Source organism: Chelonia mydas, chromosome 7, assembly GCF_015237465.2.
Source record: "Chelonia mydas isolate rCheMyd1 chromosome 7, rCheMyd1.pri.v2, whole genome shotgun sequence".
In the NCBI taxonomy this organism is placed as follows: Eukaryota; Metazoa; Chordata; order Testudines; family Cheloniidae; genus Chelonia; species Chelonia mydas.
In genome coordinates, this window is record NC_057853.1 from 44,859,760 (window position 1) to 44,878,237 (window position 18,478).

The window sequence follows — 18,478 nt, forward strand, 5'->3', positions numbered from 1 at the left end:
GCCGGTCCTAGTCCCAGTCTTAGCCTGCAGGGGCTCGGAATGCTGTGAAGTGAGGAAGCACTTCATGTCACTCAGCAGTAACTAATTAGAAGCTGTGTTGATGGGCTCCACAGAGCATCCACCCTTCCTATACTAGAAGGATGCTGGCTACTTGAGGCCTGCATGAAACTTAAGCAGGGATCACGGAAATGATTCTTACATTTCTTATCAGGAATGCATCCATTGGCATAAGACCAATAGCCTCCATTTAGGGAGACAAATCACCTATTCTCTAATGCCTTTTCCTATGGCTAATTTCAAAGAAGAGGGCAAGTATTCAGATTAGATCAAGTTATTCTGTTCTGTGAGATTAAAGGCAGAAAGTTCATTTCCACAGAGAATTAGAAAATTAATTTCCATTAACACTCAAAACAGTGGTGAGCCTTATTTTCCAATATATTACAATGAAATGTTACTTCATGAGTCAGATTTAGAAAGCAGTAGCAATTATCAGGCAGGATTGTATTTTACCTTTCTTCCAGATTGCTTCTTGTGCATAATTTAATGGCTCCCAAATTGGGTCAAAATAAAGTGAACACAGCAATCTTCCAGCTCCATCATTCTTGGCCCTGGTATTATAGGGGACTCAAGCTATAGTGTATTGAAAAAAATCTTAAATAGGTTACATTAAAAATGTTCTTTTAAAGTAGATTGGAAACTGTATGGGAATCACAAAGCACAGTGAAGTTCAGAAGGACGAGAAAACAGTTTCAGAATTTTTAATTATTAGTGTCATCTTTGATCTTAGGAAAATGTTGTTATTAGCACTTCAACTTTCTTCTGATGAGATGGTGTCTAAAAAAACTTGTTCTTAAGCATATGTAATACTTCAGGGCATTCTAAACAGTTTTGTGCACTTTAGGAAATTAGGTGAAGGTATTTTCTCTATGTTTTTACATAAGTTGGTCTTTTCCAATTTCAAACAGTTTCTGAAAATTGCTTATCTATAAGATCCTTACTCAGATTGCTTAGCCAAAAAGAAATACTACATGTATTTTATTTTCTGTCAACTGATTATTTTCTTTGTTTGAAGTGATTTGTTATAACCCCTTTTTGATTCTTTGTTTCTTGCCATCTGAGTTAATTATGGAGGGAGAGTTATTTTTTGGTGTCAGAAATTTCTTTTACGTTTAAATTAATGTATATGTCGTTACTGTAAACTTGGTTATTTAGACTAATATGCCTAACTATTAAAAGTGAGTGTAACAAGAAAGCATATTGCATTTCTTGCTGTTTAAGGAAACAACTGCCAAGTCATTTAAAAAACCCAGAAGGTTTCAGGGTTGGCTACTTTCAGATAATTGCTTGATGTTTCTGTCAATGTGTCTCTTACTAGAGAACTGATCCGATGTTTGAAGTGGTACATGGACCGGTCAGCTGAGCTTGTACGACAAGATCATATCCAGGAAGCAATGAGGGTATGTGTTTGTCGTAAATGCCTGTATGTTCAATGTGGCTGTGGCTTCTACACAGCTGAGGCTGCTCTAAGGCACATGAAACCTGAGCTTGAACAGATTTCCAGTACTCATTTGTCCAGAGCAAATTTCAACTGGCAAAAACTGCCCAAATTCTAATCTTAAAGTGAAATTCACCCTTGTGCAGAGGGCTAGTACAAGGTCTATGCCTCCTTAACTCCTACCAAAACCCTATTTTGTGGATTTAAGTGGTATTTTGTGGGGCATTGGCCTTGTGCTGGCCCTCTGCACAGTAGTAAATTTCACCTTTATAGAAGTAACATTTTTATAGTTGTTAGAGCACAGACTGGGAGTCTGAAGTTCTGGTTTTTATTTCTGGCAGTGACACAGACTGGATGAAGCTCTAGAATATTTTAAGAAAACAGTAAATGGGCCTTTGAGTGGACCGTGGTGTTGACAGATACCATCCCACAGAGCATGGATCAGTTGTCAATGAACAGAGCATGATTTTGAAGGAAGACACAGCTTCCCATCCTGTGTGTGAACCAGAGGAATAGTTTTTGCACTAGTTCAGTTCCACAGAAAACAAATAAAATGCTACTTTTTTTACTATAATTATATTATAACAGCAAGAACTCAAAGTCACCAAGATTAAGAGGTTTACTATAGAAAGACCATTGAATTTGGAATTCAGTTGTTCTTTAGGGGGAGAAACACAAAATTCTCTCAGTTGGCCTTTGCTGAACCCAGAGGAATGAAAGTTGGCTTCGCTGACAGGTCCTCAGATAGATAATTTCATCTTAAGCAGGTCCAACCTTTTTCAACAGATTCTGGGACAGGCAAACAGAAATATGTCTTCCTTTCCCATAAATGACATTTCCAGCTAGTATACACCTTCACATTTATGCTAATGAGGCTCAGATGTTTCATTAACTGTGGAAAGAGAGAAACAAGTTGTTTATAAGGCTCTGACACAGATCAGGCTTTGAATCCTCATTTTCTTATGAAGGACGGATAGTTTTATGTCAAAGGCCTATAAGGTCAAGGTCCATTTGTTGACTTCATATTTTAGAATTCATTTCTGTGTCTACATCCTGAACAGTAGCTTCAGTTCAGGACCTATGTGAAGCATCTGTATAGAGATAGGCAACTTGAAATGATGCAGGTAGCAATAATGGTCTATGTAGCCTTTGGTAGAAGGTTTCACCAAGCAATAATCCAACGAAGAGTTCACACTTCTGAGTTGCTACTTCTTTAAGTCCCTATGATCGCTGGTCTGATATAAGACTTGAAGAAAATGTACTTTATTCCTGAAAAATTACTTTGTTTATTTCTCTGTACTAGTCTGACAGTCTTTCCCTTGCTTTAAATGTTCCCTACCACCTCCTTCAAGCTGGATTTCCAGTCTTTTGTGCTTCATAGTGTCTGTGCTGTAAAACAGACAGATTCATTGAGTATTTGAAGACTATAGCAGAGGGCTTTGATGCCTATGGATCTGATTTTACACACTCTTTCTCTCATTTTGCCTTTGCCGCTTGTTGGCTTGACCAAACTTGCAGAAACTTAATTTCCAGTTAGGGACTGAAGTCCCTTTTGTCTCTGTTAATTGTCAGACAATGCCTCCAAAATAATAGTGTTCAAGAAAACAGAAGGTCTCAGGGCATTTCAATTAATTTCTACTTCTCTAAGGGCCTTACACTCTGCAACTGAGCCTCTAACGTTTAACATAATTTGTTGGTGTCCATGCACCAGCTTTTCTGCCATCACAGCCATGTGTTTGCATGCACACCTAGTGCTCTGCCTAACTCCCTGAGGGCATTCTGGGCAGCCATAGCAGCCTGCCCCCAGAAGCATGGGTCTTTTTAAGAACCGCTCTTTTCATAAAAAGAAAAGGAGTACTTGTGGCACCTTAGAGACTAACAAATTTATTTGAGCATAAGTTTTCATGAGCTACAGCTCACTTCATCATGAAAGCTTATGCTCAAATAAATTTGTTAGTCTCGAAGGTGCCGCAAGTACTCCTTTTCTTTTTGCGAATACAGACTAACACGGCTGCTACTCTGAAACCTCTTTTCATAGAGGATTATGGAATATCATATACAAATCCTATAATCCTCTTCCTTGGGTCACAGTGGCCTTTCCCTTTTATGGAGAATTTCAAGTCACTTCACATTGCTGCATCCTCCAACTTCTGGAATTTGGTAGCTGACAGCCTGGAAGCAAAGCAGGGCAGAAATTGTAATCTTTACAGAGTGCTCTGAGTGTAAGGAAAATGCAGATGAAGAGGTTTGTTATATTTCCAAACTGGATCATGAGAAAAGTGGTTTCTGGGTCAGGTCACATGTTATGTGCTGATGAGACAGTGTTGTGGCTGTCTGGACCAAATGTGAATGACTGAGACCCATGTGGATGACCAAGCCCAATTTTGACTTTCTGTGTGTGGACCTGGCAGCAGACTTACACTTACAATGCAAAACTACTGTATGAGAGCTGATGTTCCTGTGGACAAAAGTTGCAATAGCAATCTGAAAACTGATCAAGAGTAGAATATTATCACCTGGTGGAGCTCTTTGGTGTGAAGTATTCCTCAATGGGTTATGTTGTATTAAGGTGTAAATTAAAAGGAAGTTGAACTGGCCCAAGTGATCAAGGTTACCACTGTTCCAGAGATGATGGAGGACTTTGAACATTCCGACTTCTCAAGCTGTGCTGGGACTATTAATGAATCTCATTTCCCAATTCTTTGTCCTTAAAATCAGTTCACAGATTTCTACAAATATAAGTCTTACTGGCTGTGGCAAATCTTAGAGAGCAAGTCCTGGAACTCACACTGGCTGACCAGGCAAGATGCATAATGTGAGAATATTAAAGAATTCCTCTTGTGACAGGCAGGAGAGTTTTTACCAGTAGGGACATTAATGATGTCTCTGTGCCAGCTGTGGGGATCCAACCTATTCTTTGCTTACTTAGACAATGTAGCTATTGGTACCCAGACTATGAGGATGGCATCAAACAGCACTTCAGCTGCTACTTCAGCCATGCCAAAATGGAAGACTGAAGGGAAGGGGGAAGTGCCTACAGAAGCAAAATGGCACAGGCCTGAAATACATTTCATTGCTGCTGCTTGTGAACTCCATGTGATCAGAATGGAGAGCACTATGTTTTCATATGGGATACTGGCACTCAGTTCTACCCATTTTCTCAGCTAGCTGAGAGCCCTGTGATTACTATTACTGATCATGCTGGGCTGGTTAGCATAATAAAGGATGCACTATGACAGTATTTTTTTCTTACACTGACACTTAGCTCACCCCTAGAGTCCATCTCTACCACTTGATACGGAGAATTATAGAATCATAAAAATACAGCTAGCCGCCCTGTTTAGATCAATGTTTTTTAAAATGTTAGTTAAAGCATTTTAACAAACACATTTTTAAAATACACCATTTATCCTAGTCTATACAAACCATATTGTGAAGTTTCACTCTACTGTAAAAAACTCACTGGGGTAATCCTCTGGAACAGCAGTAATTATCACTCACTATATAGTGTTAAATGCTGTATTTCAAGGGGATTATTCCCCCTCTGCCTGGGCTAAATAGGGACAAAGAGAAGTTGCCATATGGGAAGAGAGAAAAAAAATCCCTATCTCTCCCTGCAACTGTACTCAGCTGGGAAAAAAGGGAAGTTGGTTTGCTACTGTACAAACTGCTCCTTGCTGGTAGTGAAGTTATGGCCTTCCAGAGACCCTCACATCCTGCTCCTGCCTCCTTACACACCCACCTACTGCTGTTTCTACACGCAGTTGCAGGGAATAAAGAGAGGCCAGCCCATCATGTCCAGAGTGAAGAGCAGGGTTTTTTCCCCAGGTAGGCCCTCTTCTGTTACTCTAAGGGTATGTGAACATTTGGAACTGGAAGTGTAATTTCCAATTCGAGGAGACATATCTGTGCTAGCTCAGCAGCACAAGCATCAGTAGGGGATAACCACCCCAAGTACATGCCTAGCATATTATACCATCTTGGGTATCTCTACACAGCAATCAGTGGTGTGACTGCAGCACATGTAGATATACCTAAGCTAGCTTTGATCTGGCTAGCTTGAATACCAATAGCAGTGAAGCTGCAGCAGCAGGGGCTATCCAAGCCCACCCATGACCCTGGTAATTACTCAAGTGGCTAGCCTGTGCAGTCGCAGCATCACTGCTGTCTTTTCTAGGAACAAAAAAATGTATTCTCAAGTTAGTTAACTCGGGGTAAAACCTGTTGAAGACAAAGTAGTTTGTAGTTCTCATGTATGTTAGAAAAATTACTGAAAGACTAGGCTCCCCCATGGTTTTTAGCTCAACTGGCTAACTTGCATGAAAACTACCTACTGCATTATCTTCACTAGGATTTTGCCTTAATTCAGTTAACTTGAATTAAGAACACACCTTTTATCCTAGTGAGAGATTTCCATAGTGAAGATTGTTGGTGAGGAGGGAACAATTAGCTATGAGCAGGTTGTACATAACTGTGTTTTAATTTACACAACCTGGTTTTTCTTTCCCTGTTCTCTGTGAATGAAGAATTCCATTATTAATAATGTTATTAAAATCTTCCTGGCTCTCTTTAAAGGTACCTTATCTCTCTCTTTCTCTGTTACTCTCATTCCTCTCTTACTCATTAAGGCCTTGGAATATCTTTTCAAGTTCATTGTCCAATCTCGGATCCTTTACTCGAGAGCTACTTGCGGAATGGAGGAGGAACAATTTCGCTCCAGTATCCAAGAGCTTTTCCAGTCCATCAGATTTGTACTCAGCTTGGACAGCAGGAGCTCAGAGACTCTCATCTTCACACAGGTTAGCTATTTTCTATACTTGAATTCACCTGGAAGTGCAGAGGCAGCTATTTTATGCACAAGCAACATATTCATCCGATAGTTAAGAGGCATAATTTGCCCTCTTTTACAGGCTGATTTTACAGAAATGAGTGACATAGTTCCACAGTAAGTTTAGACAGTGAACAGATGCAGAACAGCTGGGCAGTTTTACAGTGAAGGGAGACATATATTGTCATATTATGTGGTTAGAGTAGACATTCCATATTCTTTTTGTTTTTATGTTAAGTGTCTCATTCATAAGCATGTCTCAGAATTGGCACAGAAGAATTTTAATTCCTTTATTAGTCACAGAGGAAAGTAAAGCTCAAGTTAATACAGTAGATCACAGCAGCTGCACATAGTGGAAAAGTTTTGATTGATGTGTAATTAACTAGCAAACCCTAGAAAAATTCACATCCTCAGTTTAACCATCACTACCGGAATCAATGGTGGATTGACTACAATCATATTATGATATCCTTATTCATGTTTGGTAGTGCCTTACTTTGCAAACAGTTCCATTGACTTCAGTGGGAGTTCATATAAGTAAGGTGCTCCTCAGTGTGAGTAAGGATGTCATAGTCTGGCTCTGTGTTATTGTAAGGATCACTATACTAACATTTAAAACTTAACATTTTAAACAGTAGGTTCTTTTGTTGTATGTACATACCCTAGCTCAGAGGCTCTCAAATTGTGATTTGCATAGAGCTGACTGGTAATGTCGTGCTGGTTCTTGACATTCTCAGTTAAAATGCAATAAAAGACAGTTACAGATACATTTAATATTGTCCTAATAGGATTTTCCATGGAAGCAATTGCTGTAGTTGTCACAATAAAGTTTAATTATCCCAGTGGGAGGAAAAGTAGTCAGCAAGACACTCTGTCTCTCTCAAGAAGTGGTCCACATTACGACAAAGTTTGAGAACCACTGCTGCAGCCTTTGATTTAATCACTTAGCAAGAGTATGGACCAGGGTCATCAGAAATCACTGCAACTTTCTACCAGGAAACTGACATTGGGGGAAAAATAGTGTCTGGGGAAACATTCTTTTGTTTTTCATTTGGGCTATCATAAATACATAAGGGAAACTGAACTGAGGACAGATTTGTTCTCTCTCTCTCTCTTTTTTGCCCTGTGTTACTACTATCTTTCGAAATGTCTTCACTTCAGGCATTTGTATATTTATAAAACCTGTCCTGTTTAATATTTGAAAAGTTTACTTTTTGTTTCCCACTTGCCATTGTGTTGCCCCCTCGACCCTCATTGCCCCATAGGCCCCTCAGCCTGGAGGACAGGTGAGCGGAGCTGGGACATGTGCCCCACAAAAGTGTGGTGGTACTTCAAGGCCGTCGTTTAATTCTGTAAGTAATAATCACCTTGCCTGCACCACTCTTTCATCATGGATATGCCCCGTGACTCTCCTTTCCCTACCCAAATCCATCTTTTCCTGCATATAATCTTGGAGTGCAGTGTACAACTTCAGGTTTTTTCACGATGTGAAATTCTGATAATGGATTGAACATGTAGGATTTCAAACACTGAAAATACAGTGCAAGTGGTCATCAATACCTATGTGAGTCAACTTGTGCAGGAGAACCAACGATGAGAGGAAAAAAGTATATCCAATCAGTCATGAAAGAGAACGGATATTGGGTCTTATTCATCCTTCAGTAAACAAGATATATTTGATAACTACATGGTCTGAAAAACAATGATGAGAAAGAAAATATTATAGATCCAATATTGAAAGAGAAGAGAGATTGGATCTTATGCATCCTTCATTATAAAGGATGCTTAACATATTAATAGTCAGGAGAAGCAATGGTGGGAGAGAAGATATTTTAAACAAAATGATGAAAGAAGACTTACTTGGACCTTGCTCATCCTTTCTGCTTCTACCAGAATGATTGTGGCAAATGGCAATTTACAAGTTCAAGCCTTTTGTTATAATGATTAGGTTCTTTAAGTGCATGTATCACTGTATGATAGTAACACTAGTCCAGTGCTTGTCTGTTGAATATTTCATATCAATACTGATCCAGTAATGTTCTAGCAAAGACTTAAATCTAGTGGTGAAGATGGTAATTTAGAACAGTCCTGTTCCTGTTTCATTGTTTATATTTTCATACACTGATCCAGAGTTAGGTTTTTTGAGTGAATAAAAAGCAACCCAGATAACTGGAAAGCTATTAAGCCATGACAGAAATGCTCAAGGCCTTAGCAAAAAAAAAAAAAAAAAAAAAAAAAACCTTCACACTTCTCCTTTCACCCAGGATGTTAGAGATCTCTCTCCATGCTCCTTTCCCGACCATCACAGTGAAATTGATTCTGCCCTCTTTCCAGTTCAATGATCTGACAAGAGGAATATACCAGACCATTGCAGATACTTGTACAGAAAGCAGCCATACGCTTCTAAGAATTAATAAACCACCACAGAGATCCCGCCGGTTATCTAGCATAATATTGAACTATTACTAGGTTTCCTAAATCATTACAGAAATCCTCCCACTCAGAAGATAGATTTATAGGCAGGCTTCAGGCAAACTGTTGCAAGAATACCCAGGGCCATAATACTGATATCTCAGGCCATTATCCCAAAGGCTGTCTCAGACCTCCCAAAGTTAGTCTACAGAATCATCAGATTATCACAGAGATAAACTGATGTAGAGATTCACAGCCATTGTAATAGCCTCCAAAGAGATACCTTGAAATATTTCAAAAAACTGATACACGTGTTTAATTAAACTAATAATGTTGCATGTGATGGCACTTGTAAGCTCTTTAGGTCACTATGTAATCTAAATTGATCACATGATCAATCAAGATGCTGGGGGAGATAACAGGCAAGAGAGATGGAGGAAGGGGTGAAGGAATATAGAGAATGTTATGAACTATACAGGACAAATTGTTAGTTCTAAAAGGGTTTTGTTTTATTTTATTCATAATTGCATTTTTTATTTTTATTGTGTAAAGGACATTAGCTAGAGGATCATTGTTTGTTGGAAGGATTGTGGATAAAAGTGTTTTGAAGAGGGAAATTGTGTGGTATATAGGATCAGGGAAGACATTCCAAGTCTAAGGGCCAGCATGAAAGAAGGCACAGAAGTACTTCTGGGAGAAAAGAAAAAGTATGTGGAGGGAAGAAAGATTGGCAGAATAGAGGAGAGTGGTGGACAGCCACTGATGAGACATAGGCAAGAGCAGAGCTGGAAAGAACCTAACAAATTGAGTTCAGTTATTTTGAAATTGTTATGCAAAGGACTGCAGAGTCAGTTAAGGGATTCATAAAAGGGGATGATGTGATCAAAAAGTGAGTTTCGTGGTGACATTTTGGATAGATTGGGTAGGAATGAGGCAGCTGTTGGGAAGACTAGAGAGGAGGTTACAATAGTCCAAGTGGGATGTTATTAAGACGCACACAGGGATTTTGGATGCACTGTAAAGGAGGAAACAGAGGATTTTAAAACATCCTGAATATGAGGGGTAAATGGGTGGAGTTAAGGATAACATCAGGCGTGTGGGCCTGGAGATTGGGAGGGCTCATGGAATTATCTACCATCATGGAGAAGGGAATAGTAAGGAAGGACAGGAGTGTGAAATGAAGAGTTCTGTTTGTGTTATGTTGAGGTCCTTCCTCCAGTCCAGAGATACCTTCAGGGATAACTCCAAGGTGCTAAAGATACCCCCTTATCACAGAAATAAATTTTGCTCTATTATTTGCATGGTATGATGCATTATTTTAATGCAAAAATACTCTGCCTCACTGTTGTAAAAGTACAATAGTATCACATGGTGGTGCTTTTAAGGGTCTCTCAGTATCTTATTTATGAACAACCTTTCAGAATGGTTTGTAACTCTGCCTTATTAAGTTGTCTCAGTGCAAAAATCTTTATAGAAGTTCTTAACTCAGAAGCACTTTTTTTCATTAAAAGATAAAAATCAAGAAAAAAATTTTTGGACCAGTTTGGGTGTTTTGGGTTTTTTTTGACAGGAGACTAAAAAAGAATCTGTTTAACACCATTTTACAAACCGTGAGGCTATAATATAGACAGTAGTGTTTTGTGTTTTTTTAAAATCACTCTGTGCTCAACTTATTATATAATATGTTGATATTGCAAAGCTTTGAGAACAAAAAGCTTACATATCGGAAGTGCTTTGCTTTTGTGAGCTGCAGGGTGTTACAAAGATAGAACATCAGCCACCATTTTGAACGTAATAGCGTTTTTCAGACCCTTAACTCTGTTTTACCATTGTTTATTTGTATTTCACACATATATATCTATGATGTGCCATCCCTATTCTGTAGTTAGAGAACTCAAAACTGTCATAACTTGTTCATTTTCTTTTTTCAGGCTGCTTTACTGAATTCCTTCCCTGCTATCTTTGATGAGCTATTGCAGATGTTCACTGTGCAGGAAGTTGCAGAGTTTGTGAGGGGAACTCTAGGAAGCATGCCCAGTACAGTTCATATCGGACAGTCGATGGATGTAGTTAAGCTGCAATCTATAGCACGCACTGTGGACAGCCGCCTGTTTTCTTTCTCAGGTAAGACAGTGGCAGCCATTTGTAACGCTTGCAGCTGAATGCCCCTGGTAAATCTAGCAAAGTGATAGTAGGATTGTATTGCATTTTTTGCAGCTACTTTGTGGAGAACCATTCAGTGAAGAATACAAATAAACTTGGAGTTGTTAGCTATGTTGTACTTATGGTGTATGTATGTATATATTGTTCTACATATATGGAGCTTTTCCTACAGAGAAGAATGTGGTGTATGGTATGTGGTATGCCCCCATAAATAGTGTGACCTCAGATAGTGTAGAAAACATGAGATTTAAGGTACAGAACAATTCACTTAACTAGCATATCCATTGATTAAAAACATTCTTAAGTGATCCAATTATTATGATTATCAGTGCTCAAAGGAATGCACTGTGCTACAACTCTAGTATTATTTCTTATTACAACTGCATTGAACAAGACACAGATATGAAGACAATCCCTGCCCCAGCAAGCTTGCAGCCTGGAAGATACTCACTGAAAGAGGAGCTGCAATGAGAGACCCAGGAAAGAGTCACTTTAGATAAGGATTTTTTAAAAATATATAATCTGAACATTTTTATTTTCAACATTTATGGGTCTTATAAACGAAGTGGGTGTTTTGGAGGCATTTGAATGAGGAAAAGGTGAGAGCCTGGTGCACTGAGTTGGGGAGGTCATTCCATGTATAAGGGTCTTCTTGAAAGTAGTTAAGACGACAGGAGTGGAAGAAGAAAACAAAAAGGTTTTAGGTGCTGGCATATTTGTCCAAAGAAAGAGAGAGAGGAAACACAATAGAAGGTGAGATCCAATAAGCCAGGTTGAGTCTGCCAGGGCCTTGAAGGTGAGGAAGAGAGGATTAAACTTTACTAAGGTGGGTGGCAAGGGGGAAACAAGTGAAGCAGATCAAAGAAGAGGGCAGTGATATTGTCTGATTGGCAGGCAATGGATTCTGTTTCTTTAAATACTTTAACCCTATGGGTTAATATATTTTCCTTAGGGTTCTAAAAGGAAGAGCTAAGTAAACCTGACTCCTCTCTGTTAGCTTCTCCATTTCTTCCTCCTCTCTTTAACAAGGGATTCCGGCATCCAAAGCCCTCCTTTACCTGCCGACCCTACATCTTCTTAACCTCATTGCATTCCAATGAACAGAAAGCCTCATTGTTCCTTCCTGTGTTCCTTTTGCTACTGGCCTGTTTTCCTTGCACCTATCCACTCAAACGTGGGGCTGCCTTTGGTGCTGATTTCTATTTTCTCCCTACTCATGAGTCTTTTGCAGCCTTTCTACAGGGGCTTCCCAGAATAAGGGAAGGGCAGGGCCCTGCAGCTGGTGAAGGCAAGACCATTGGCCAGACATACTAGAGGAAGGAATGAGGAAATCCTAGCATTGAGGAGTCTGGGCCAATCAGAACTCACTGCAGGCAAGAATCCTGATGTGGCCCTACCTCCCAAAAGCCAGAAAACCTCCCTGCTTCCAACATTGCACCCTTTCCACTATTTTGTGCAATGAATACAGTTAGGTCCTTAAGGTGATGAACCCACAAAGATAAGCTAATTTCCTACGAGTTAAATATATACAGAGTTTGACTCACTAAGCTGCTGTGAAAGCAGCATGAAGTGGGCAAAGGGCCACACAGCTGGAAATTAATTCTAGCAAATGGCAATTCACACCTGTTTGCAAGCACATTCACAGTAGTCATCAGGCATGCCATTTAGATGTACCATTCATTAATTAATGAATTCATTAATTCATTGTTTAGTGTCTTTTAAAATGCATTGCATTGAAAATCTTTTCTGTAGCAATCCCACCAGTCAATCAGGGGGGCAATTAAGTGAATTCTACTGTATCGGTATCCTATATTAATACTAATTCCTCGGTTTCCACATACAAGGTTTTTGGATAATATCAAGGTTGCTGAAATTCTGGTCTGTCCTAAAATAATTCTGAGTCTTGTTTCCCTATTTTAGAATCCCGGCGAATCTTGCTTCCTGTGGTTCTTCATCACATTCACCTTCATCTGAGACAGCAGAAGGAGTTACTCATCTGCTCTGGGATCCTCAGTAGTATCTTCTCCATTATCAAGGCCAGCTCCTTGGTAATCTGCCCACCTGTCTTCTCCATTCCAACACTAAATTACTGAAGCACAATCTGAGATATATCCAATAGAAACTATATCTTTTTCAGTGAATCTTTTTATAACAGAACTCTAACTTTATTAGCAGCAAGAGAGTTCCTTAAGTGAATGGCTGCCTTTGTGTGTATGACTCAGAGAATTCTCGTTACAGCATGTTCTTGCTGTAAAAAGCCCACACACATAAAACCTCAGACAAACCCAGCAAGACTGACACTGTTTAATTTTCTTCACCCTAGCCTGGAACTCACTTATCTGTGGTGCTCAAAAGTCCTACCCAGTCCTGTCACTTGCAGTTCTGTAGGAAACAGTAACTAGCACTTTATGGTGAATGTTAAGAGAACTCTAAAATTATCAATGAAATCACGCTTATTTTCAGAAATTGCTGCTGATTTAAACAGCCAGCTTTGATCTTCCGGATACTCTTATCTTGAATGCCACCTCAGTTGTTTTTTTAAAATGTTCACAATTTCCTACAGGGCAGAGAACTATCCTAGGTTACTCCAAAGGAGGAAGTCTATGGTGTTTAAAATAAGTCACATCAATGAGTATTTTGAAATGTGCACTGTAGTTCTGTAAGTTTGAATGGGATGAAAGAAATGATAAAATAAAGCAATGTTCCCACAGAACTTAGGGGAATAGAAGTTGGTCCCACTGTGCCACGGAGTACACAGGTGTCTCAGTATGGATTTATATTAGGTCTGTCAAGCAACTAAAAAACATCGCAATTAATTACAGCATTAAATTAATCGTGCTTAATTGCACTGTTAAACAATAGAACAACATTTATTTAAATATCTTTGGATGTTTTCTACATTTTCAAATATATTGATTTCAATTACAACACAGAATATAAGTGTACAATGCTCACTTTATTTTTATTACAAATATTTGCACTGTAAAAAATAAAAGAAATAATTTTTCAATTCATCTAAGACAAGTACTGTAGTGCAATCTCTTTATTATGGAAGTTGAACTTAAAAATGTAGAATTGTGTCCAAAAAAACTACATTCAAAAATATAAAAAAAGAATAACTTTAGAGCCTACAAGTCCACTCAGTCCTACTTCAGCCAATTGCTCAGACAAACAAGTTTGGTTACAATTTGCAGGAGACAATGCTGCCCGCTTCTTGTTTACAGTGTCACCTGAAAGTGAGAACAGGCATTCGCATGGCACTGTTGTAGCTGTCGTCGCAAGACATTTACGTGCCAGACGTGCTAAAGGTTCATATGTCCTTTCATGCTTCAGCCACCATTCCAGGACATGCGTCCATGCCAATGATGGGTTCTGTTCAATAACGATCCAAAGCAGAATGGACCAACGCATGTTCATTTTCATCATCTGAGTCAGATGCCACAAGCAGAAGGTTGATTTCCTTTTTTGGTGGTTCGGGTTCTGTAGTTTCCACATCTGAGTGTAGCTCTTTTAAGACTTCTGAAAGCATGCTCCACACCTTGTCCCGCTCAGATTTTGGATGGCACTTCAGATTCTTAAACCTTGGGTCGAGTGCTGTAGCTATTTTTAGAAATCTCACATTGGGACCTTTGCGTTTTGTCAAATCTGCTGTGAAAGTGTTCTAAAACGAACATGTGCTGGGTCATCATCCGAGACGGCTATAACATGAAATATATGGCAGGATGTGGGTAAAGCAGAACAGGAGACATACAATTCTCCCCCAAGGAGTTCAGTCACAAATTTAATTAATGCATTACTTTTTTAAATGAGCATCATCGGCATGGAAGCATGTCCTCTGGAATGGTTGCCAGAGCATAAAGGGGCATACAAATGTTTAGTATATCTGAGATGTAAATACCTTGCAACACTGGCTACAAAAGTGCCATGCGAATGCCTGTTCTCACTTTCAGGTGACATAAACAAGAAGCAGGCAGCAGTATCTCCTGTAAATGTAAACAAACTTGTTTGTCTTAGCGATTGGCTGAACAAGAAGGACCGAGTGGACTTGTAGGCTCTAAAGTTTTACATTGTTTTGTTTGAATGCAGTTATGTAACAACAAATCTACATTTGTAAGTTACACTTTCACAATGAAGAGATTGCACTAAAGTACTTGTATGAGGTGAATTGAAAAATACTATTTCTTTTGTTTATCATTTTTAGAGTGCAAATATTTGTAATCAAAAATATAAAGTGAGCACTGTACACTTTGTATTCTGTGCTGTAATAGAAAATCAATATACTTGAAAATGTAGAAAAACATCCAAAAATATTTAATAAATTTCAATTGGTATTCTATTGTCTAACAGTGCAATTAATCACGATTAATTTTTTTACCAATTTTTTGAGTTAATCGCGTGAGTTAACTTTGATTAATCGACAGCCCTAATTTATATCTTTTGATGTGTTCCAGTACCCTTCTATCAGGGAGGGAAGAGGTGAGAAGTCACATATTATAACATTGCAGCCATATGACAGTGTCTGCTATGTAGGGCGATGTTTATTTTCTGCCTCCGAACCTCCATCTCCAAGAATCTCTTTTGGTAACTGTCAGGGTTCCTTCCCCAGTCTGAACTCTGGGGTACAGATGTGGGGACCCACAGCTTAGGTTAAAGCTTCCCCAAGGCAGATTCCTTTCTTGCCTTGGGATCGCTGCCACCACCAAGTGATTTAACAATCAATCAGGGAAAGGAACACTTGGAGTCCTATTCCCCCCAAATATTCTCCCAAGCCTACACCCCCTTTCCTGGGGAAGGCTTGAGCATATATCCTCACCAATTGGTTACAAAGGGACTACAGACCCAAACCCCTAGGTCTTAGAACAATGGAAAAATCAGTCAGGTTCTTAAAAAGAAGGATTTTATTTAAAGAGGAAAAAGGTAAAAGAACCACCTCTAAACTGAGGCTGGTAGTTAATCTTACAGAGTAGTAGAAAATTCAAAGAGCACAGAGGAACCCCTTCTAGCCTTAGTTTCAAAGTTACAACAAAACAGGGATAAACCTCCCTCTAGCAAAGGGAAAATTCACAAGTTGAGAAAACAAAGATAAACTAATACGCCTTGCCTGGCTGTTACTTACAAGTTTGAAATATGAGAGACTTGTTCAGAAAGATTTGGAGAACATGGATTGATGTCCGATCCCTCTTAGTCCCAAGAGCGAATGGCCACAGAAACAAAGAACCCAAAACAAAACCTCTCCCCCCACCAGATTTGAAAGTATCTTTTGTCCCCATTGGTTCCTTTGGTCAGGTGCCAACCAGGTTACTTGAGCTTCTTAACCCCTTACAGGTAAGGAGGAATTTAGGCTACTCCTATGGTTATGACAGTAACAATTCTTCCTGAGCTTCTCTAAAGTTATCAGAGTCCCATCATGAAGGCCGTTCCTGGCGTGATTGGAGCTGCACATTTGGCTTGCCATTTCTGTCCTCAGCTACTAATTGTCTGTTTTCTTACTGCTCACTGTAGGAGGCAGATGTAGTGGAGGAGGTTGAGATGATGGTGGAGAGCCTCCTGGATGTACTTTTACAGACTCTGCTTACTATCATGAGTAAATCGCAGTCTCAGGAGGCGGTAAGAGGGCAGCGTTGCCCGCAGTGCACAGCCGAAATCACTGTTAGTAACTAACAATCAGGTTCTATTTCCTGCTTCTCTAACGTTCAGCTCCCTTTATCCCACTCCCTCACAACCACCTACACCTCATTACCATCTCTCCTGCATGAACGATCACAGCTTTCTCTCCTTCCCTTCCCACTCATGAAACCATTCCTTCCACTCTGAAAAAAATCGGTCACAGTGCACTAGTCAGTCTGCTTCACTTTTATGTCAGCAACTGATGGGGCCCAGGAAGCTTTCCTGGTTGCTATAGTTACTGTCTTGGATTACATTTGAAGTTATGATTGCAAATTATCATTTGGTAGTCTTTGGCATATGCCAATTAGGTGATGATTTAGAGCTCCACCTCTAAATGGGCACCAAAATAACATTGGGAATATCATGATTCCTCACCAGCAGGCCAGTGCCATTCACTTCAGTACCTGGAGAGATTCTGCTCAACTGATCCACACTTATCACTTCCCACAAATGAAACAGGTGCATCCTTCTGGAGAAGGAAACAACAGATAGGAAATCGAGTGTGTTGCTGAGCTGGGTGGGAGGAAAGGAGCAAAGAGATGAATATAGAACCAAACCTGATCTTTTCAAACAGTGCTAATAAGCGTACAGCTGGCCCAAATTATTCAGCAGCATGGGATAAAGAGGGAATGAGAATTCTTCCCTGTCTTTCACGAAACGGGGGCGGGGGGGAAGGATAAAAATCCCATCCAGCCTTCTCCCTTCCTGGACTCATTGCACTACATAGTCTATCCTAACCCTATTTTTACTTGATTCAAACACTGAGCAGATATCAGCGCCACTTGTGTTGTCAATCTGTTCTCCAAAACGCTTTCCATCCAGTGTTAATTTTCTTACAAATTGGCTGGGAATTTGAGTGGGTTGTGCAGGTAGATGTACAGTCAGTGCCTCCACACTAGGAATAAAGATGTTTCCTAACATCTTGTTAGCTATAATGCAGTAAGAAAACATGAGGTAAATTCCTAATGAAGACAAGGCAGTTTGTAGGGGCGAGTCTAGGTTTTACCTTCACTTGCTAACATGTGCTAATAAAGTTTGCGGATGATACAAAGCTGGGAGGTATTGCCAATTTAGAGAAGGACCGGGATATCATACAGGAGGATCTGGGTGACCTTGTAAACTGGAGTAATAGTAATAGGATGAAATTTAATAGTGAGAAGTGTAAGGTTATGCATTTAGGGATTAATAACAAGAATTTTAGTTATAAGCTGGGGACGCATCAATTAGAAGTAACGGAGGAGGAGAAGACCTTGGAGTATTGGTTGATCATAGGATGACTGTGAGCCGCCAATGTGATATGGCTGTGAAAAAAGCTAATGCAGTCTTAGGATGCATCAGGAGAAGTATTTCCAGTCGGGATAAGGAGGTGTTAGTACCGTTATACAAGGCATTGGTGAGACCTCACCTGGAATACTGTGTGCCGTTCTGGTCTCCCATGTTTCAGAAGGATTAATTCAAACTGGAACAGGTACAGAGAAGAGCTACTTGGATGATCCGAGGAATGGAAAACTTGTCTTATGAAAGGAGACTCAAGGAGCTTGGCTTGTTTAGCCTAACTAAAAGAAGGTTGAGGGGAGATATGATTGCTCTCTCTAAATATATCAGAGGGATAAATACCAGAGAGGGAGAGGAATTATTTAAGCTCAGTACCAATGTGGACACAAGAACAAATGGATATAAACTGGCCACCAGGAAGTTTAGACTTGAAATTAGACAAAGGTTTAACCATCAGAGGAGTGAAGTTTTGGAATAGCCTTCCAAGGGAAGCAGTGGGGGCAAAAGATCTATCTGGCTTTAATATTAAACTTGATAAGTTTATGGAGGAGATGGTATGATGGGATAACATGATTTTGGTAATTAATTGATCTTTAACTATTCATGGTAAATAGGCCCAATGGCCTGTGATGGGATGT

The 18,478-nt window shown here is 39.6% G+C and overlaps 1 protein-coding gene across 10 annotated transcripts in view; it reads left to right on the plus strand.

Annotated features, from left to right (window-relative positions):
• DOCK3 (dedicator of cytokinesis 3) overlaps positions 1-18,478 on the plus strand; it is a 604,430-nt gene that overhangs the window by 492,458 nt on the left and 93,494 nt on the right. For 7 of the 10 annotated variants that reach the window (XM_043550359.1, XM_043550357.1, XM_043550354.1 and 4 more), the window contains exons 22-26: positions 1,376-1,457; positions 6,124-6,294; positions 10,667-10,859; positions 12,819-12,946; positions 16,401-16,547. In XM_043550359.1, coding sequence (XP_043406294.1) covers positions 1,376-1,457; positions 6,124-6,294; positions 10,667-10,859; positions 12,819-12,946; positions 16,401-16,547 — 721 coding nt within the window. The remainder of the gene's footprint in view (positions 1-1,375; positions 1,458-6,123; positions 6,295-10,666; positions 10,860-12,818; positions 12,947-16,400; positions 16,548-18,478) is intronic. The other 3 variants (XM_043550356.1, XM_043550355.1, XM_043550360.1) reach the window with 1 other exon arrangement.